This window comes from Catharus ustulatus, chromosome 8, assembly GCF_009819885.2.
Source record: "Catharus ustulatus isolate bCatUst1 chromosome 8, bCatUst1.pri.v2, whole genome shotgun sequence".
NCBI lineage: Eukaryota > Metazoa > Chordata > Aves > Passeriformes > Turdidae > Catharus > Catharus ustulatus.
Genome location: NC_046228.1, coordinates 15,879,131 through 15,902,470, shown reverse-complemented (window position 1 = coordinate 15,902,470; position 23,340 = coordinate 15,879,131). Strand labels below are relative to the sequence as shown.

Below are 23,340 nucleotides of genomic sequence, written 5' to 3'. Positions count from 1 at the left end.
ATTTTATGTAGAATAAAGATCATCGACTTGGAATAAAGCTGCTGTCCAACAGTTTAAAAGAATTCTATGTAACAAATTCAAGGAAAGGAAATGTTAAATAATTCAATGCCTGATTCTGCTACACAGAGAGTAGTTTTTGTAGACAGGAACAAATGCTCAGAGTGGAATCAGACCAGCATACACCAAGATAACACATGCACTCTTGCAAAAAGGCATCGCAGGATCTTCACAAAATTGCCAGGACCAAAATTCAATCCAATATTCCTGTAACGGTACTACCAGTAGCACAGTGCCCCCTAACCACACACTGGAGAAACAGTTTTACGCTAAATTACAGGGAATAGTGCCACTAACAACACTTCAAATAACTGCTTTTCACAACTAATTACATGGGAATGCAAAAACATGAAAGGTTCTTGAATTTAATAACTTCAGCATTGGTCAGAAGGGGAAATTAGTAGGATAAAAAACACCAACTAGTGTCTTACTTGTCTGAGGTCGATGAAAGCTAACTGCAGGGTGTCTCCCTGGAATCCTGGCACAGGCTCAGAACTAGCAAACACTGCAAAAAAAAGGGTAAAATATTACGGATGTAGATTTTTGTTTTTAAATCTAACAGAAAAATCAAGTTCTATGCAAGATAAATGCTAGGTAGCATAGTTTCATAGGACTAGTTTAATAACTCACAGAGATTAAAACCAAACAAACCAACAAAAAACCTTTTGACAGTTTTTCCAATAATCTCAAAGAATAATACTTTTAGGAGTATTATGCTTAAAAATTCTTTTTTTAAAGAAATTTTGTTTATAATTCTATCCCAGTAGTAATGCTACAACCACAGAAACCAAGATATTTTTTAGCCTGAGGTGCACGATTACTGAAGAATTTCAAAATAATGCCAATTCCATGGCTGTCAATGTATTTTCAAACATTTGCCTTTGTTACAGAATCCATGCTGTAAAACCTCCACCTCCAGCTAAACAGCATTAAAGAACAAACATTAAGGTGGAACTTAGTTTCATGTGTAAGGAACGGATAGAAAGCCCTATGTGCCAATGTCAGAGCACAGCTAAAATGCCTGCTCATGCCTTTTAGCCTGCTTATCAGTAATGAACTTCTGCTCATTTTGCACCCAAACTGGCTGTCAAAATTGGCAGGCAAAAATATAGTCGTAATACAAAAACCAGCAACACAGTAAGTGAAAGAAAGTCAGCTATTTATTTAAATTAGGAAGAGATCAACAGTTGTTAAACCTAAAAATAAATACATTTTTTGTTGTTATTATCCCAGTCACAAGTTAATAACAAAGACAAACAACCACTGGCTCACATCCTCACTCAGATTAGTTCTCTTATTTCAAAATAACTTAAGAGTATTTTTCTTACACCCTTCAGGTAGAGCTGTCAACAAAACAAAGTAGATACTACTTCAACAGTGTTAGAGAAGCATCATAAGAGGTAGTGAAAGGTTGTACTTCTTTCCAAGTCTGAGAAACAGGTCATTCAATGGTAGAGGAAACAAAACATGTATCCAATTTCCAGACCCAGTGCTAAACTTTACTGTCCTTAATACTAACATTTAGAAGTAATATGAAATCCTTAATGTATTTTTTTAAATGGCTAGTCAGAAAATGCAGATTATGTGGAGGTAAAAATTCAGAAAACCTCTGAGCTAGCACGATGGTAAAATAATGGCCTCAAACATTTATTTCTGAAAGTATGGTTTCAATTTAAAGCAGACTAATGAATACAGATTGACTATTTCGTAAGTCCAAAAATAACTATATGGAATACAATTTTAGATAAAGACTCTTGCTTACAAGAAACTACTAGGATACTTAAATACTTAAAAACAGCCCAGTAGTAGATGTATATAGTATTAGAGTAGCAGCTTTACCAGTGGAATTTATTATTTTTATTACACTAAAGCACAAGTTATTTTATGAGAGTCATGTAATAGGATAATGAATTCAACTGTACTACAACTTTTCTTTATCAACTAAAGAAATAAAAAATAGCAATCAAATGCCTTAGGGAGACCACAGTAATGTCACAGACAAGTACTGGTAACATTGGCAAATGATTACTGTATAAAAGTGTGAATGTTAAAATTGTCTGGTCTTCGTATTTTATAAATAACACCAACTTTCTAGAGGCGTTTTCAGGGAATTTTAATTTACCACAAAGATGCCAAAAAAAAAAAAGCTAAAAAACAGTAGAAAAAACATACCTTAAATTCAGTAATTTGTAGGGAGCATTTTCTCATAATAAACTCCTTAAATCAACAAAGACAAAAAAGCCTGTACAATCACCAACCTGTAGAATTACAAAGATGCCTTAACCCAGAAACCTTAGGCACCCTTCTGAACAACTTAGGCTAAAGGCCTACATGTCTACATGGCTGTCTTCTGCAGGTATTTCCTTTCTTATGGACATGAAGCTGGGCTCTGAGGTCAGCCAAACCCAGAGTTTACAATGGAATACCACACTCCAGCAGGGAATCCTAAGCAAAGCTCCACAGCAAACAGGTAAGAGATACATGAGTTGTGAGCCATGGCAGCACATTAATAAAGAGGATAAACATGATGGTCAGAAGGTGTCTTTTCTAGACCCCTTAAACCAGAAAGGTAAGGCCCATCAAATCATCTGATCTGATCCTAACTTTCTGTTCATACACACTGACCAGCTTCCCCACCAGAGTCTCAGCTCTTCCAGCCACTCCACAATTCTGGCTAGCACTGTGAGAAAGATGAGTGGTTAAAAAAGGGTTACAGTACTGAAAAGTAAATATAACTGAAAAATGTGACCTTCAGAAAATCTTTTCAGCTAGCTTTTGGCACTTTATACTTCAGGAGATATCTTCCTACAGCAGAATATTCTTAATACTCTTACATGCCACAGGGCAAATATTTGCATCTTTTGTGTGCTCATCAGGCTAAGAGAGTTTGGAATTTATCCTAATGCATTAAATAATGCAGAACAATTTTGTTTCTCTACATAATACCTCCTAGCATTGCAGGTATAGAACAAGAATTACACAGTGCACCAAACTTAATTGTTGTATAAGCTTTGTTCTCTTAAACTACATTTTTATATTATGAATACATTTACAACATTAGGGATACTCATTATAGCACAAGCATTTATTCTCACATTTGGAACACTCTGACAGGTTGACTACAATAGAATTTGTTTCATTATTATAATTTCATGAGTTCAGAGGGCAAAAAGATAATCTACTTATGGTAACAGTCCGACAGTTCCACCTCCGCCCTCAGCACAGGGCTTTTAAGTTTTGCTAACAATTTTACAAAGCTAATTAAATATTTTCTACTGCGCAGCATATTAGGACGATATAAGAACAGGATTAACATTCTTAATGTCTTTGTCCTAAGGGCCCTTTTCTAGATAGTAATGAAACACTGTCATATATACATCTTTTAAAATATTCACCCCCTACAATCATTCTAGGCTTAAAGAGGATTTGCAGGGGTAGGGGGCTGGTTGGTTGTTTGGCTTAATGTGCATAAAAGCACTCTGGAATTTTATAATACAGGAGAATGAAATGCAAAAGTCACTATTAAACTGTCACTCACTGCTTGTTTGGCAGTTTGAATCTGAAACTCAAACGTTTCGGAAAAATCAGTTGAAAATATACATTATATGAATCTGGTATTCACAAGGTTTTTGTTAACTCTTCTCTTCCTCTGCTTTGCTGACACTGTGTATGTAGAACAACGTGGGTCCTCAATATGTACAATCTCAACATACTTCCTGTAACAGGCAGTTTAGGAATATAAAGAAGCCAGGATCAAATGAAACAAATACATAGTAATACAAAAACAGGCTGGGAGGTAACACATAAATTATAGTGATGAATATAAATGTTGGAAATATTACTTCAGTCCATTTTCTTTTGAAGATTTTGCTTTGATCTTATAATTGCATTTTGTATACAGGATATATGAGAATTGACATATACATACATAAGTATTAATGGAGATCTTAAGATAAAGGCTATATCTACTAAATGGAATTTAAGACATCTTTAACTGTAAATTGCACTAAATTTCTACACAATTTTAGATTTATTAATTTAGGTCTCTAAATTTTATTTTCTCAAAATCCTGTATTTTGTGCCTCTCTGGCAGTTTGGGAATTCAATACCTAATTCTTGACAAACAGTTTTGCTGCTCAGTGGAAGAAATTAAAAACCAGAGTCCAGACTTGGAATCAAAAGCTAAATTAGGATAGTTTAACTCCAGTCCCATAGCACTGATTCACAGGCAGGACTGCAAAGCTACAGAAGTATTTTTAAAGGAAGAGCAGAGAATCAGGTGACTATCTCAGCTGCCTCAGCCACTTTGCAGCCCTGTTGGATGCTCCAGCTGTTCAAACACGCCTGGAGGGAGCCTTGCTGAGGGAGCTGCCAGCTGGCCAGGCAGCAGCCTCAGTGCCAGCAAGGTCTGGCTGCTTCCTCTCCCGCCCGTGCTGCCATATGCGAGCGGCAGATGAAGGATGGCTTCCAGCGAGTGAAGCTAACCTGACTGCCCAGACGAGACAGCAGGCAGGTAAAGCCAGGGCCTCCAGACAAGAACATGGTGCCTTTTCAAGGAAAAACAGGCTCTGGGTTCCTCAGCTTCTGGCATGCCCACCTGCAGACTACTTTTGTGTGTGCTCAGCAGAGAACACTTCGGTGAGGCTGTCACTTGCTCTTGGATACTGCCGCTCTCCATGCAGAGGGTGAAAGGAGGGACTGCCAGGAAACCACACGCAAGGCTGATGAGGAAAATACAGAGCACCCAGCTTTGCACTAACTCTCCACTAGCCCTTGATTGTTTATAGGCAAGACACAAAACCTTTTCACCCTTTCACATCTGGGCAAAGAAGGATGCCCACTCACTCATACTTCATTCTGTTAACTAATCCTACCTCACAATTCATCTATGTTAAAACACATTAAAATTTTTTTTAAAAATTTAGCTCTTCCAACAATTACAACTTCAGACAAATTCTAATTCCTTAATAAGAAGCTGATGCAAGCTAAGTAGATCTGGACGATGTCTCTGAAAAGCTCATTTCTTATTATATACAACTTTCTTCCTATAAAGTGAGATAGAGTAACCCACATTTGAATTTAATCATCAAAAAACAGCAAACACCCACTTCCCAACCCATTTCCTTCCTTGGGAAACCAAAATGTAACACACTGAAGCAAAAGAATACTCTTTGGATTTTATTCAATGGGACTTAGTACACTCTATTTTCTGAACAGTGTTTCAGGAATCTCAATCATCCTAGTGAAAATAACCACTGAGAAAGAATGCTATGAAATACAGGGGTAAAACACTGCTCTAGGTTATAAAATTCACAGAGAAAGTAGAGAAATACTTTGATTAGAACAGGACAAACTGAAATAAAAAAATATTTTAGAATGTTTGGAAGGAAACAAAAAATATGCTAGAAGAAGAGCAAGATGATGGTATTTTTTTTTCCCTTACAAATCATGAGATAAGACCACCTGATGTTGTTATTATTATTGTTGAGCAAAAACATCAGATATTTACAGATTTTCTACTCTGCTTTTTGAAGTTAACTATTATAGGTACTCCACTGTATGAAAATTTAGTGCAGGATAACAAAAATCCCAGTTCACCACCAGATAACTTCCTTCCATTCCACCTTCCATTCTTGGAAGTCCATTTATCACTCTACCTCTACCTATCCTTTGCCACTAAGAAGAGCACTTATTGACTTTGACAGATTGCTGGATTGTTGTTTTGACTGTTGATTGTTTTTTAACTTACTAGTTTTTTTCATTACTATTATCACATTTTTCTGATTTTATTTGTATCTCCCAGTTTATATTGGAAAGAATAAAATTATAATGTTAAAGATCTGAAAAAAAATCTACAATATTTGCAAGAATTTATAACAGTTTACTTTCAGATATTAATAACTTTCTACATGTCATCTAAATTCTTAGTTCAAAATTCATCTGATTATACCCCATTAAGTAAAATGTCAAACCCATTAATACAATACAGTAGAAAACTCCCAACAGTTGTGAATAATTCGCACACTCTAAGCACTAATTGAAATGTCACTGTCGTATCCATTAATCCCAAAGCATCAAAGAATAAAGCTGGGGGAGGGTGATGAGCAAGAACATAAATCACAGGCATCACAGTGAGGCCTGGAATGTGCCTGTGATGGACCTTATGAATGAAACCACATCAGCAAAGCAATCTGAGCAAAATCTTGTCACTTCTTTATTCCACAGACTGCAAAATGTGGTTGCAACACATTATTCTGACAAGCTTCCATAATTGTATTTAAACTACTCAAAGGGTTTCTGTGGAAAACCAATTTTTTTTCTAACATGCTTTAAAAGCTTTTCACAAAGGAAGAAATTAAGTTCATTCTACCAGCAGTTGTACAGCCCATGCCAGAAATTACACAGTGGTGGAAGAATGCATTTTTCAGTTTTCAGTTACTAGCTTTCTGAAACTTTCTTATTTTGGCCAAAGTTTTGTTATGTCCTGTCCATGCCATACACTCAGAATAATAGATACATATGAAAAACCATGTCATCTTACAGTTATTTTATTATTTTAAAATAATGAAATGTTATCATTTTAGATCAAATAAAACTCTACTAAGATTTCCTCACCGAGTAAAGTTTCTGATGTGCATCAACCAAAGATGACAGACAGAATGGTAAGAGAAATCAGGATTACACTAATCAGGGCACATATCAGCCTTTGCCTAAGAAGAAAAAGGTCTGAAAACAACACAAAGACCAGATGACAGCTGGAAACAGTGGAACTTCTCCCTTCTTTGCTGTGAATATACTGTTCATACTGTGAAAGCCACCTGCAAGACATGCATCTTATCCCCTGTACTGCTAGAAATCCCAGGGTGAAACAGGGCATCGTTAATCTACAAAAAGTAGTGAGGTACTGTGTTGTTCACAGCTGATACTTTAAATATTAGAAACAGAATAGTACTATAATGGATAAATTTTCTTCACTGTTACACTATTTGTTCAGAAGGCACATGATGGTTTAATGGTTGCATTAATTCAGCTTGTTAAGATGGATGATTATGATGTCAGTATTATGAATACTGTATAATTTCTCCTTTAACATCTGGTATCATTTTTACATCTAGGAAACTACACAAATGCACAAACACACTGCTGTGTACCTACCTGAAAAGTACACCGTTAAATTTGCAACATCAAACATATCAGAAGTAAGAAAAGTCAAATTATGATCTGTTTGGTTAACTTGTACAATCACAGAATTTTAATGTCACAATCACAAATATTCTATCAATTTGACCCTGATAGTCCTGTCAGGTTGCTCCATGCCCTGAAAGGCCTTAAGGCTGGACAGTGAGGGACTGTCAGAAAGATGTCTGCTCTACCTGTTACTGAGTTCAGCTGGAATGTAACAAATAAGGCAGGAGAAGGAAAGACAAGTATATGGTTAAAATGTCAAAAATGCCCTTTAAGTCTGTTTCTGGACTCCCACAAGAACCTTTTGTGATGCTAACCAAATTGCTTGAAGTTAAATTTTCAGTTTCCCATAGGTGGCTTCTAATAGAGTAGTCATAAATTTTTTTCATGTATCCAAACTAAAAGCCTCAGGATATGACCCATTTTATAGCTCTCACCAAAAATCATTGAGACCTATGCTTCAAACATATAACAGGAAAGATACTTTGAGAAAAAAAAGCAACAGAGTAGAAGAATCTGAAAAATACACATTGAAAAAAAACTCTAGTGAGCTTTTCCACTGTATCTCAGTCATCAACTACAAAGCCAGTTCTAACACCTCCTATTCATGGAACTTCCCTCTTACAGACTAACAACTCACCCTGAACCACGAGCTCCACGCAACACGAGGTAATTAATCCTGCCTTAGTGCTGCATTGAACCAGTTTATAAAACAATTCTGATACCATATTTTGAACAATGGCAATAAAACAACAGCTAATGTTTACTAAATGAGCACTATTATTCTGCACAGGAAGGTAGTGGCAGTTCTAGGAGTGGGAAACCCTACATAACAGCACATTTAACATTTTTATCATAATAGGTAAACTCAAGAGGAAATATGGAAATTTCATAGACATTTGATCTTTTTTTCTTAACCAGTAAAACATAATATTTATGTAGTAGTTTTGGGCAATTTTGTACTAAACTAAATCTTTACTGCTTGTAGTGATTATGATCCCATTAGGAGTAGCAACAATGTATGTCTCAATTTAAATATTTTAGTTAAAAGTTTCATTTAAAAATTTCCCAGGAATGCCAACATACTCACACATAAATACTTTTACAAGAAGATGTACTGTAATACTATTTTTTTAAATAAAAGACAAAGGTTTAATAGATTACAGAGAAGGATCACTGCATATATATAGCTTACATTAAATAACTTTTTTCAATGTTAATACAATACAGATGGGAATATATACTTACATTCACACTGTATCACATCTAAATTAAACTGCTGAATTGCTCCCATGCTTATTTGTTTTAATTCACTGTCCAGTAGCATCTGCATTAGGGACATTGAAAGGTGCTGGCAGGCTGACATGCAAGCTGTCTGGGCCACTTTCCCCTAGTAGAAAAAGCAACAAGTTTTACAATAGAAACAAATGATACATCACTAAAGAACAGCTCATCTGATTTGATTTTAATATGCATTCTAAGTCTTAATGATACAATACTTAGATTAGAAAGAGAGAGATTATACTTCTGTTATTTCTTTGACCTATTAGATTGGTTTCTACTAGATCAAACAGAGAACTAAATTAAATAGATGTTAAAGCAACAATTACTGAAATTCTTCCAGCAATCCAACAGTCTTCATGAATACAAGGACATTTCCAAAACAATGACAATTAAAGTTGCTGAAGCATATGAACAGCTTTGTGGATTTATTTAAATATTTTTAACCCAAAGAGAATGAAAGCAAGAATGTAATGAAAATCAACATGCTGCATATTTTTAACAATAGCAAATTTTAAAAAACCTCAACTTTATATAATCCAAAATGACTGCAATTGTTTGGGGCATTTCTTGTAAGAGCTACTGCTAACTGTTGGTAGTTTTACTGCTCAGATTCCATCTCAAAGTTTGCTGCTAAATGATTTTAAAAATTCATGCTAATCCACCATCTCAGGTGCTTAATAAACTAGTGCTGTCAGTGATCAACTGCTTGCAAAATGAAATGTAGCCCTCTGCTGTACAAAATAGAAATAATTTCCCAATCACAGTCTAGTTGGCAATATTGCGCTGTATTGTCTACATGCAATTCAGACAATTTTCCCAACATGAGATCAAAAAACAAAACACAAAGCCAGACATTCACCTTCATAAATTATTTAAAATTTAGTACAGAAAAATGTAAAACTAACAAAATTCATTCTACCTTAAAGTTACAAAAACCTCTTGAGACCAGATACCAAACCAGATGGCCCCACTCTATTCACAGCACTGCCATCTTTTAAAACAGAGTGAACTTGGGTGTCAAATACAACTATATGAATCTCTGTAGTTTAATGTACTGAAACCACTCTCTTCAACTGATGTGTATGTTATAATGATATTGAAACAAAGGTAACAACACATTTACACAAAAGAAATCATAACATAGCAGAGCTACTGGAGCACACGCCACTATTTTTTTACTTCTATCCATCAGTACAGTGATGTCACCTTTTTCTCTAAAATCATGGTTCTCCAGCTGTTTTCTACAAAGTCAGGTTGATCAATTCACTGTTGACTCCCAGAAACAGGTATAAGTAATGAACAACTACAATGGACACTTCACTGTCCCAAAAAGTTCTGCCCCAGCATCTGAAGAGCCTGATCTTGTCCTTACTAAGTTAACTTGCTAAGATGATTGAATTTTCATGTGCACAAAATTTTCGTAAGAGAAAGCAAATTTGGCCCCAAGCATTTAATGCTTTAAAAATCCATTATTTGTTAAAAGGTAATTAAAATATAGTGAACACAACAGAAAGCTTTCAACTCTCTTCACATTCACACTGAAACAATAAATAGCTGTTGGTAACTCTTTTTTAGCATTAGGACACCTTGAACTGTAAGGAGCTTTTTATCTAAAATGACATGTCAGTTTCTTAATTGAAAATCTCAGAAAAGCAAATAACATATTTGAGCAAAATAGATGAACTGACAACAAAGAATGTAAGAAACAATGCAAGAACAGCATGCTTAAAAGTCTCCCAAACCCAAGAGCAATTACACTGGGAGACATGCAGCTCTATTCCCCAAGCAGAACAATATCAATATGAATGGGGGAAAAAGAAGAAAAAAAGAATAGGCAAAAAAGGAAGGAAAAAGGGAGGTGAGAAGGGGACTAAATGGGCCACAGTTCATGTAATTACAGTGTAGTGCGTTTGAAATACTTAATGGAAATGTCATTTTGATTTAATGGAACAACTAGTGCATCTCTGTTTAATGTACTGCTCCATCAAATCAGCTCCATGTCCTATTTATGCTGCCACTATAATGTAATAAAAGTTCAGCCAGATTAATAGGCTGTCATGAAAATTTTTAAAGTTCAGTTTATTTCATATGGGAACAATGCACACTCCTCCGTTATCTTAAATAAATGACAGAATTTTATATTTCTAACAAGCATGTGTAGTTAATTGCTACAATCTGGCAAATATCAATAGTACTGGAGCACAGGATAATGGTTACAATACAGAAATGACACAACTAAAGCCACTCAGACTTCAAGTAAGTATCAATACATGTACATTTAATGTTGGTTTTAAAGTTTCATAAAATGGAAACATCCTAACATAAAACCTATTTCCAACTATGTAACTTGAACTACAGGCTTATTGTTCAAATGACACATCAACAAATACTACAGGTTTATTATACACAGTTGATACTTAATAGAAAACACTTAATATTCTCAAATTTAGAGAAAAAACAAAACTACACATATCTATCAAAATGCTGAATTTTAACTAAGAGAAATGTGAACTATATTGTTATCCTCTTCAAAATTCAGTGTTTACTAGTTCAAAAGACACTGGATGTATGATAGCCAGAAAAGACTGAAATTAACATTTGTGTTTGAAAAACAGGATCTAGTTAAAAATTAATCTCCAAATTTCCAACATCTACCACATCATCAATTCCTTGCCAATTTTTCATAAAGCATTTTGAAGAGGAAATGTAAGGATTCATGAATATAGCTGTAACACTTATTTTTCAGGATTGAATAAATGTCAGTTAATTTTAAAACAGTCTTGATGTTTGTTATTTTTGCTTTTTAAAATTACTATTATTATTATTTAAGGGGGTGGGGGTGGCCATGGTTATCTAGCAATTAAATACCTATATTCAGCAGCATGCAGAGATTCAGCAGGCTTCTCACATTCGCCCCAGTTGCCTCCCATTTGGAGACACTACTATTGTCTCTGCTGCGCCTATGCTAATTGCTCCTATCTACAAAACCTATTCTTCCACTCAATCAGTGTAAAGTTTAGGAAACAAGGACCCTATTCTATACACAAAAACACCTGCTAACAGTGTTAAAGGCAACTGTTTTTTCACCCAGCCTTCACATTTTGCTGAAATACAAGTTTGTAAAAGGAGAAAACCCTTAGACAAACTTCTTATATTTCAAAGGAGCTTGTAAAGAGAATCTGCTGACATATTAAATCCTTTTTTATAGGACCCAAAAGCTTTTCTCCTAAGAACAATTGTAGTAAAGAGACATTTGGCTCCTAGGAAATTCCCAAAGGGTCAGCCATATGCATCCTTCCACGGCACCTTCGCGGTGCTGCTTTCTAAAACCCATGCTAGCTGTCTCAAAAGCAGCTTTCATCATTCACTATGGTGTCAGTCAATATGATTTATGGACTGCATTCAGCAAAGTCAAAGCATATAGAATGAGAAATATGACTACAATCTGCTAATTTGTTTTGTATTGAGCCACTTAGGAGTCAAAGACCTGATGTCAGGCTGAGACCAGCAACACAATTAACCAGCCAGTGACAGATTCATCCATCCTCCCTGCCAGGCTGTGCCAATCAAAGACAGCATGAAGCAGCAGTTGGAGAAGTCTGTAAGAAGACCCATTCTCTAAGTAGCCTGTGGAGGCTGTTGATTGACAGTTTTTGAATATAGCTGCAGAAAACCACCACCCCTGCACTCTCACTGCAAGCTGTGAAATTAGGCTTTTGCTGCCAATCACAGAAACAATAAAATAACACAAACTGCCATCCTCAGCATAAAAAGAAAATAACAAAACTTTTCCGTTAATCTAAGATGCTAAGGTGAGGAATTATTTAGCAATATGAAATAACATAATGTTATTCTCTCTGAATGCAAATAAATTAAACATACAAATTTTAAGGTTAAAAACTCCAGCTTTTAAACTACTGATAGAATAAAATTATTCTAAAAACATGAATGGAATTTTAAAGAATCAATTTTATGTTCAGTCTCTGCCCCAAATGCTACTGAAACAATTTAAAATACCTAATTTAAACTAATTTGCAACAGTCTCTTTTCAATGGCAACTCTTTTTCAACTTTGCATTGACAAGGCAGGTATCTAGAATAAAATTTCAGCTAATTCTAAATTTAGATTAAAACCACTTACATACAGACCCACTATGATTTCAAGTTAACTGATCTGGAAATACAAAGTAACATTTTTCCCTAACTCTTCAAAATAAAACTAAAGTAGGTAGTTCCTTAATAACAAGTTTGATCATCTAATTTATTTCATGAGATTAATGGCTGTATAATGAAACTTTAATTTGCTTTATGATTTAAAGCATCTAATGGCACCATGAACGGCAAGATGAACTTAAAAGGGGACATAAACATAATCTCAAAAGATTAAATTCTTGTGAATTCAGAAAACAAATATTAAAAACTGCACGACTTTTCAATTTTAACCTTCCAAAAGCCACACGGTTTCTGTGTTCCACGTTGCTGAAATTCTGCTAGTCCTCGATCATAAAATAACCAGCAGCCTGAGACCTTTCCAATACTAACAGGAAATATTTCTACACAGAACAGAGAGCTCATGACCTATTAGCCTGACAGTTCACCCGGATACTGAGTGTTCAAATGACAGAAGTGTCGGTTGGAATGAACCACCATCGCCATCTGGTCCAACCTTCTACTTGGAGCCTTATTGCCGACACTGCTTCAGGTCCATTGACCTTTCTTCCTGCAGACTCTTCAAAGTAACTGAGGATGGGAATTCAGCACCCTCTGTGCAATCTCCTTCAACACTGCACTGCTCTATTCAAGCACTCTTTCCCCCAAATATCAAAGCTCCACCTCCGAAGCTTCTACCTGGGACCACAGCCAGGTCCAAATCTGTCAGTCCAAGAAATTTGGCTCCACCAGTTTTGTATTTGTTCTTCAAGAGATTGTAGGCTGTCACTGGATCTCTTCTCAGCCTTCTCTTTAACAGACTAAATACTCCACCCTCCTACACCTCCACTTGTAACAACCCATGCTCTAGGTTCCTAACAACTTGGGAGCCCTCTGCTAGATCCATTCTCCAGGTTTTAATAATTTAGTAATATTAACATCATCACTTTCATTACCACGGCAATGCTTATGCCAAATCAAAATAAATTCCTCATATGAAAAAAATTACAACCTGAAAATAATCACGGGATGGGAAAATGCTTAAACGCAAATCATCAGTTTCTTTAAAAAAAATTTAAAAGCAAATGAACACCAGCACACACATTCCCTTGACCCCAGACAAATGTAGCAGAGGAACGATGGAACTTTTACTGATTCTTTATTCAGCTATATCACTCTATCCTAATTCTGTATGCATGTCTCATAGCTTATTTTGATACCTGACCTCTCTTTCAAGAGGTCTCAGTCTCTAAATTACCTCATTTGGGATGCAAGGCACACCCCATCAACCTTCTGCAAGGTTTTTAGGACTCCCGCTGTCTGTCCCAGTCTATGAAAGCCCAATGTTAGTCATTAACCTGATCCCTGCATGCATCCACACAAGGTACACAGCAAGTTATCAGCAAAACAGAAAGGGTCTTTTTATTAAATGATTAAAAACTGAAGCAATAAGCCTGCAGGCAGTTCATAGTTTTTCCGTTCACATGCTTTTTCTTCATCTTGCATCTACTTACCGACATAGCTGCATGGTCATTGTTGTTATGCTGAGAAGGAAACCAGTAAGGCAGTCAAAACAAAAAAATTAAGATGTACTGTCAACTTCAAAAAAAAAAGAATAAAAAAATTGGTAGCAATAAAAGATAAGAAAAAGTGTACAAAAAGAACAATTACAGCTATATCATAATAATTTTTTAAAACCACTAAACTTCTATTGTATTTTGTTAAAGTGTAACAAAGAGTTTATAACTGAAATAATACTAAGTTGGCAATAATATGTTTTTCTGTAATAAGGAACTGTATGCCAATGTATCAAAGTAGCAAACTTCAAATGACAAAGTGTCTTTGAAATGCCTTTCCAGAAACTCTTCATTACAAGAAAGAATATACTCCAAAAGTGTTAGGTTAAAAAATAAAAGCCATGTTTACCATTATTGCTTACAGAGGCTACCTGTATGTTACTAACATACTTTGTTTAAGCAAGACTTAAAATGGCTCAGGATACCAAGAATCTAACTACAACATGACCTATTAATAAATTTTAACATAAAACTTACGGCAATATAACTATAAGGTGGAAGAAAGCTATTTTCCTTTTCAAAATTGCTTCTTAAGTACAGCAAACAAACACTGAGAAGAAAACTAACATGCAAAACTTGAGAGAAAAAAGCGTTGGAGACACAACATTTGCAGTGATTCAACAGAGATATCAGACCTCAACTAACTTACGTCCCTCTGTGTGCAGATTCAATACAGTTCATGGTCTACCTGATTTAGTGCTCCAATATTCCAATGAAAATAATACAACATACAATGCTGTATGAAGATTGCATACAACAGATACACAACATAAGATGCATTTTTCAAAAGTTCTGCCTAAACTGATATAGAAATATTACAGTACAGTCCCACATGAAAGCACAAATGCACATCCCTGTGCATTTACACAGTTTATACATACAACGAAAATAAAACAAGATTTTAATGACAGGAACCCAATGACTGCACCAAAAAAAATTGTTAAAGAACATATTATAACACTTCTACAGGCAGAATAGCATTTGAAACAATATCAAAGAGAAAGTCAGTGACCCTGGAGTGTGATGACAAAGAACTAGTGTGGCCAACCTGTGTCCTCAGTCTTAGCCCAAGGCCCTCTAACACAATTGGGGATGTAAAGGTAGAAGAGAAGAGCTCTCTCTCTTTGCCCCACTCTTTTCCTTATTAGAATTATGGCCAGTGTGCTAGGAATTTTTTCTTTGACTTCTAATTCCAGAAAAGGCTCTGATAAACTATTTTGAGCAGTGGAATGTTTCTGCCACCCATACAAAAATTAGTATGGAAATCACACTGTAACATTAGAGGAATAATTCACAAATTAAAATTAATTCTCAAACTATTACAAACCTTAATTACAGCATGTGAAAATCTAGCTTAGTTTATCGCTCCAAAGCACTTACTATTTTAATGAGTTATAGAACCTGGTTTGAGCTACTCTTGGAAAACACTTTTACTATAAATTTTCTCTTAACGAAAATAACTTCCTAGTACAAATCTAACAATAATCACCATAGTGTGCACACATTTTCATACAAACTCCACAGCTCACACACAACACTCCCTATCCAAGATAGGAGAAGGAATGAGATGCAGGGTAAGTAAAAAATTACAAGAAACCTGTTGCCATAGCAGAATATTTGTCCATACAGTTCTACATCCTGCTTGTTACCTGACCAGAGTCTGAAATTACACAATAACCTCTCTACAGCCTTTCTCCAAAGGCTGATTTGTACCCCCAGGCACAGAATTCTATACCTTCCACACTTCTTAAGTCCTAATGCCACAGCTGCTTCTTTGCATTCCTTTTAACACATTACTTTGTTTTGTCTGTGGCTCATTTTTGAACAGCCATTTAGTAACATGCATTCACGACAGACTTCTGTACATCCTGCTCTACAAATTTCACATCCCTTAACTGCCATATGCATATGGCCACTGAGGAGCAGTGCCATTTGTTCACACTGTTTTGTATACCAAATTACAATGAATTACACTATCTAACAAACTTGCTGTTCTTTATCAAAAAACGCTCCACTGATTTGGCACAGAAGCACATGCCTCACATGACACATTCACATCAGCATCACATGATACATTCTGAGTGGGCTTTGTCGTTGAGTCAGTTAAAAAGAGACTGAAGAATCACAGTCTCTGGCTAAGATCTGGAAGACAAGATAAGCCTGCTATGCCAGCAACTTAAACATCTTGCTGTGCACATACAGAAATTCTTTCTTTTAGTCAGAAGCCTCAAAACATCTTATGCATTGAGGACTTATTCTTTGTAAGCACTGCAGGTGGGCAAAGACTTGGACATCAATGCGACTGTAACAACCAAGACCAGCTGATAAAAAGCAGATGTAGCTTGAATTACCTACTGAAGTTACTCCAGACCTATAAAGCTATAAACCATTATGATGATAAGCCAAACTAGAAATAGTCTTTTTTATTTAAAAGCAAGGGGAAATCAGACAACAGAAAGTAACAATTCATACACAAGACAGGCTAACATTACCCTTTTTCCTGGGACAAAATAACACAGGATGTATTTGAATACGAACAAGAATTCATTCAATTAAGCCCTTTTAACTAGAATCAGATAACTTTTTATGATAAAAAATATTTAGCTAAAAACCTTAGAGAGTAAGACCTCCATAATCTTACCACAAATGCAGGATTTACACCAATTCTGCATTTCTTGAACCAGCACATGTGCACACAAAACCAAGATGGTGAATCAAAAATTTCTAAAAAACTGCATGAGTTCTTACACTATTTGCAAATTAGTTGCTGGTAACAATATTTAGACTAAAGTATTTGAAAGTATTTTGTAAGTATTCTGATACACATCTGACAATATTTCTGTGCTGAGAATAACTTAAAAATACATCTGCCAACATGTGCACATACAAGAAAACAGAACCTTTCGTTCAAACCTTACTGTTTTAAAATAAAATTATGTTCAAATAGTTTGAAATTAAACTTAATTTTGAACACTTACAGGTAAATGAGTAAAAACTTGAAACGTGCTTCTTAAAAAGTTAATTAGGTCCATTAAGTATCCACTGGCTCTTCCATCTGATTCAGACATTGTCCAATCATAATCAGCAATCTGAATAAATTCATCTATTTTTTGGTTAAGTTTTGTATATATTTCTCCTTCTGCAGCATGCCTTGCATCCTGAAAAAATAAAAGTGTGCAATGCTTGTCAGAATTCTAAAGTATTAGTAAATGCAGATAAAATTATATCCATCAACAAAACTGAAGTTGTGTGTTTTTCTTAGATTAAAAAATATTTTATTGAAATTGGTACTTTAATGTCTTCTTACATCTGAGGCTGTGGTTTTCAAAACACTCCCATAATGCATACTATGAGTATTTATAACACTATGAGTGTTTACAGAATAATCAAAGTCTTCAGACAAATTAAGTTAATTTGAAAACAAAGCAATTAGTTTTTTTTCTTCACAACAACCACCTTTAATTCAGCCTTACAAATTTACCAACCCTGACACAAAACTGATTTTTCTTTTACAAAGAAAATAATAAAATAACCTAATAATTATGTTTTTTATGGACAGAGATCAAGCAATCATATGATTTTTATGAAATTACTGTCTTCAAGCTGCACATATGAAAAATACTCGTATTTTTTCATCCTCCTTTAAATATCCTGATCATCACACACTGTGATGCAGAGCACTCCCCTAACTGCACCTACTTTTGTTCTGCCACACCCTGGATTCTACTTTTTGGAAAAGTAAAGTCCTGCATTTACTGTGAACTGAGCTTACAATGCTGTCTCTGCCTCATTTGTACAGGGGACATCCTCAGAGATGCAACAGGATCTATGTGCAGATGCCTGTGTGTGTTGCTGGAAAGTTGTGCCATCCTGGAGTTTAAAGATACCGAGTATCCTTCTAATTTAGGCTCAACATAAAATTTTCTTCACTGATATGGAGAAATAATTCAATTAAAACATCAGATTTAAACCAAATGTATCATTCACTTAAGGTTTGTAGAGGGTAAAAAGAGCCTGGATATACTGAAGCAACAAAAAACCAGATGAAACTCCCATTGCTACTTTCCTCTAGAAGAAAGCAATGCAAGTAACATGGCATTTGAGAAAAGCATAAATAAGAAACACAAAAAGAAAAAAAAATTCACATTTATCTGAGCTTAAAGGTGTCCTCACATTGAGCACGCCAAATTTAGTCTTTAATCAGGCCCTAGGCTGAGAGGCACTTCAGGAGTAGGCAAGAAAGCATGCAGCCCTGCCATAAATGAATATCAAAGTATGATTCCCTAAACATAGCATTTTTACTGCCAAACCAACTTGAGAAAGCCTCCAGTGAACACCTCTCCAAATCCAACATGCAAGAATCTGGTAACCTGTCATCATGTCAAAGAAGAATGGGGATATCCACAATTCTATAGATGGCCATGACCAAGAAAGTTTCAGTTAAAGTCAAGTCTAAATTTAAAGTTTCTAATCAGCAAAGAAATTTCAGTTGCAACAATTTATAATGATGGGACTTGCAAATATATCTGCCTAGTTTTAGAGCAAAATTGCTTCAATTTTTTTTGTTTGGGTTTGCATTTATTTTTTTTAATCTAAGTTATTTGTGGAATGGTTGTTATCACCTTTAAATGCTAAAATTATTTTCTGGCAATGGCAAGACTAGTCCTTCTAGTTTTGTCTTGCATTAAAAAAATAGTGTAGATGTAAAAGCTCATCTCATGGAATGTAAACGTGACCAATGCCGCTAATAAAAGGAGATTTTTGACCACTCTGAAAGAATGGAGGTGACACAATTTGCCACCAGGAGATGAATTTAATAACAGTAGAACATACCAAACTCTGTGAGGGCCCAGTTGGGAAACTGTGAGCAGTTTTTCATTACAATAGAGAGGGAAAAAAAGGATTAACAAGAAAAGAATTTTCTACTATAATTGGAGAACGTTGTGCTAACAAGTTCTCCAGGCAAGTAGACAAGAGAGAAACCACACACACATTTATCTCGTGTTTTTCCAAAGTGCATACATGCTGAACTCACTAAGAACAGACACAGTATTGAATCCTTCTAGCCAAACTTAGTTTGTAGGAGTGTTAAACATAGCTGTTAAACAGCATAAGCAATCTACAAAAAATATAATGCAACTTGCAAATGCACTTACTCAATTAAATTCAAGGATAAAGAATATCTCATCTCTTAATGAAAGACTTTAGCTGTATTAAGTGTTTTTGAATGCATGCTTGATAGGTAAAAATATAATGAATTACCATTAGAGCAAAATAGCTATAGGCACACAAATTCCAAGACACACATGCACTATTGGTACACAACAAGCAAACTAGGCACCCTAGACCAAAATCAGTACAATTGTTGGGAAGGCAATACCAAGTATGGTTGCTAGGCCACAACCTTTCTGTCTTGCCTTATGCACTAAATCCTTAGCAAAACAAGCAACAGCAAATGGGAGAATCATTAGCTATTAACTGGAAATACGAAATGTCTTGCAATTATGGTATTTTATTCCACCTCATCCACCTTTTAACATCTATGCCAGAGGGTATATTGCAGTAGGATAGGCTACATATTGCATCAAGAGACAAATGAATTGCAGAAAATAGAACTCCCTCAGTAGGATCAATCCTCTTTATCCCATAAATACAAGAAATCACTCTCCATTGTTTCAGTGTGCATGGAAAAAATGCCAAATACCTAAAGTTCAAGTTGCAGCTGCCATAGAATCCCTGATGACTTTTACTTTTGTTTTGCGATTTAAATTCTAAAAATTTAGAATAATTTTAGTTTGAGCACAAGTTGTTAATACTTCTTTTATACTAATACGTACACCCCTTGAAAATACATCACAAAAGAATTCTACTGTAGAATAAAAAATAGGTTCAAACATTTTAGATTAAGGTAGCTGGTTTGCTTGATTCCATCAAGAAAAAGGGAGAAGTTACACAAACTAGAGCTTAATCTTTTAAAAGTTTCTGGTGAAGTTAAGCTTTGACTGTCATTTCACAACTTAATAAAAAATGCACTTGAAAGATAATATTGAGGCTTCTCATGTACTGACATATTCCAGATCATACCAGTAACATAAAAACCCACTGTTTATCTGCTCAGTGTTACAACTGAATGCTTAACAGTTCAGAATTATTTTAGAGACAAAGATGAGAAGACATGCAGCTTTGCTCCCACCCTTTTTGTTCTAAAATGCTTTATGCACATAACTTTTCAGACATAGTCATATAATGGATGAGATATGCCATACCTTAAATGTAGCAAGTCCATAAAGTCTTGCAGTGTGAACAGTCAATTGTGAAATATTTGTAATATTAGATATAAAATCCTCAAGGTATTTACAGGCTTGCTCCAAGTGTGTTGTGTTTATGATGATTTGAACAAGCTACAAGAGACAAAAAATTCTTGTAAAAATCTTTTTGTATCACCTATTGCAATCTAATTTTGTAAATGGTTACTTTTTTCAGGAACAACGCTACTAGAAACTCATTGCATTATTTCAGGTTACCCTCTATTTCCTGCTAGTTTTCAAATTTGCTTTCAAAGACCACTAAGGAGTAATAATGTAGCTTAAATACAAATTTACACCATTTCAAAAACATAGATTTCAGATATCTACCCAGTAAATAAATAAATCCAATTGAGAGTTTAAAATTTAAAAAGGGAAAACGGAGGAAAATTAATTGCTGAAATAAAATCACTAATTTGTGCCATTTTGGTTTTTTTTAATTTACTGCTCTTAAAAAGTCAAAACACTGTCTGGAGAATGACGCATTCAAATATATCTTGTATTTCACTCCACTTTTTTTTTTATAGAAAGAAAGAGAAACTCAACATTAGCAGTACTAACTGCTAGACAGAATACACAAATCATACTCTGCACATAAACAAAAATGTAAATGTCTTTGGTTTATTTCCTGCAACTCTCTCTTAATCACAAAAACCACAAAACTCTTTGATTGTCATGTCTCTCTCAAAAGGCATCCCTGGGCCCAACTAGACCCAACATGTATTGTTCTTATGTATGTAACAGATAATGATGCTTTTTATACTTATTTTCATGTTTAATTTTAAAACAAACACCACTTGATTTTCTCATACTGTAGTGTCAATACTTGTGTATCTACATTTACAGAAATAGTTTTAGCATGGATTGTTTTAAAATCCATAGTTTTGAATAGGTGTTTCAAAACTTACCTCTGTTAAACCTATATGAGGTTTTTTAATTAGGTTCTGTAAACAACTGCTTAGAGTTCTTGTAAGTAGCAAATTCGTAGATTTTCTGAGCATGTCATCTATTTCTGTTGAACTGAAAAAAAAAGTTTATTTTTGTAATTATGCTGTACATAGCAATACTTTGACAGCAATACTTCATAACTTTAATTTTTTTCCTGCAAAGGGAATTTTTGATGCTAAATATTCTCTACGTGCATTTAAATTCCGGCTGCTCCAAGTTTTCTGTGATCTAACAGGCAGAACACCTCTTTCACCTACCAAATTATTCATTAACTGAATTTCAACACTGAAGCAAAATCTGTTATTTTTAGATTCTAGACATGTTTATTGACACAGCAGTTCGTAAAGAGTAATTTGTGGGTTTTAATGAGTTACTAAGGAGGTCAATATGTGCTCATTAGTACGTGTAAATTATAAACAGTATCAATTAAGAATGTGTGAAAGGGAGTAATTTACATCTTTAACACTGCAGAAGTGGGTGACAAGGCCACAAATACCTTCCAGATTTCATATCTCTGAATTCTATTTTATGCAATTAAAACTAAGCTTTTGAAGGCCAAAAGAGGAAGGAAATGGATGAATTGCGACGTTTTCCATCAGAAAAAGGTGGGATAGGAGAGGGAGTGAACAGACAGCACGTTTTGTTGCAGGAGAAATCATTGCTAAGGAAACTCCAAGCACTGAGTAGGGAAACATTAGGAAGTAATCAGGGATGCTAAACAATTACTTCTGAAATGGTCAGCATTGATGTATGCTTTTCAATCTTTGCATGCTTTTTAAAATAAATAAATTCTCCAGATTATTCAATCCAGTCAATACTGTTTAAAGAACCCCAGCAGTGTTTTAAACTACTTACCAAGCCACGCTCACCAATGCACATATTATACAGTATATACATACCCACATATGTATAAATATATGCTACAGTCTTGGGAATCATAGATAAAATATACATGAAAAATTACACATGTAAATTATTAAAAGCATAGCAAGCAAGTACACAAAAAAGTATATTTTCATTTTAGTGAGTATTTTTAGGTCATCTGAAAGTCACAAGCTACTTTATCCTGATAAAATTCAAGCTTACCTGCGGTGAAGTGACTCTGAAAACTTAAGGCTTGCATAAATAAACTCCTTCACCTGCATATAAATTTGAGGCACTGACTGAGACATCGGAAGCTTCTTTGGAAAGGATTGCTGAGAAAATAAGAGATAATGCTGTCTTACACACAGAGAGCTTGGTACTAAACACAACAATTAGAAAGCTACTTAACATTATCATCATTTTAATCTATCTAAACCTTTTCTGATTTTCATCAAATACAAAGCTGCATGTGTTGAGCTAACTTCTACATCTGTTTAAACAGTTTATAAGCAGAATAGAATTTTATCACTTCTTTAAATTACGATAAAGTTTGGAGATGTTATGTAATTTAAGATGCCCCTGCAGAAAGCAATTTACAAACATACATTAAAAAACAGGTCTCAAACTGCTTTTAATGTGAATGAACAAGATAGAAGTAACAGGGATAAGAGGTTCAAAAATACAAACTTTTTTTTTCCCAAAGAAAGCAGTGCAAAAAAAAAAAAGTTTGAGAAGTTAAACACGTCTGGGATTCTCAAAGTACCTGAGAATGCTTAGAGTATTTTTTTAAGGTTCATAAAACCAAAGCAGTTTGAATTATTTTCAGGTATTTAGATTAACATGTAGGAACTAGTTGTAAGTTTGTAATAATAAAATCATGTTTCTTACTTTGATTTTAAAGCTGATAGTGTATTTGGGAGAACAAAAGTGAATAAATTCAATTAAATCTATACAGACTAAATAGGTATTTCT

At 34.7% G+C, this 23,340-nt stretch overlaps 1 protein-coding gene across 2 annotated transcripts in view; it reads right to left on the bottom strand.

Annotated features, from left to right (window-relative positions):
* Positions 1-23,340, bottom strand: part of EXOC6 (exocyst complex component 6) — an 87,589-nt gene that overhangs the window by 23,916 nt on the left and 40,333 nt on the right. The window contains exons 15-21 of one of the 2 annotated variants that reach the window (XM_033065865.2): positions 22,591-22,700; positions 21,465-21,576; positions 20,518-20,652; positions 17,230-17,409; positions 14,189-14,218; positions 8,491-8,632; positions 489-562 (exon numbers count right to left, since the gene is read on the bottom strand). In XM_033065865.2, the coding sequence (XP_032921756.1) occupies positions 489-562; positions 8,491-8,632; positions 14,189-14,218; positions 17,230-17,409; positions 20,518-20,652; positions 21,465-21,576; positions 22,591-22,700 (783 nt within the window). The remainder of the gene's footprint in view (positions 1-488; positions 563-8,490; positions 8,633-14,188; positions 14,219-17,229; positions 17,410-20,517; positions 20,653-21,464; positions 21,577-22,590; positions 22,701-23,340) is intronic. The other variant, XM_033065866.2, reaches the window with a different exon arrangement.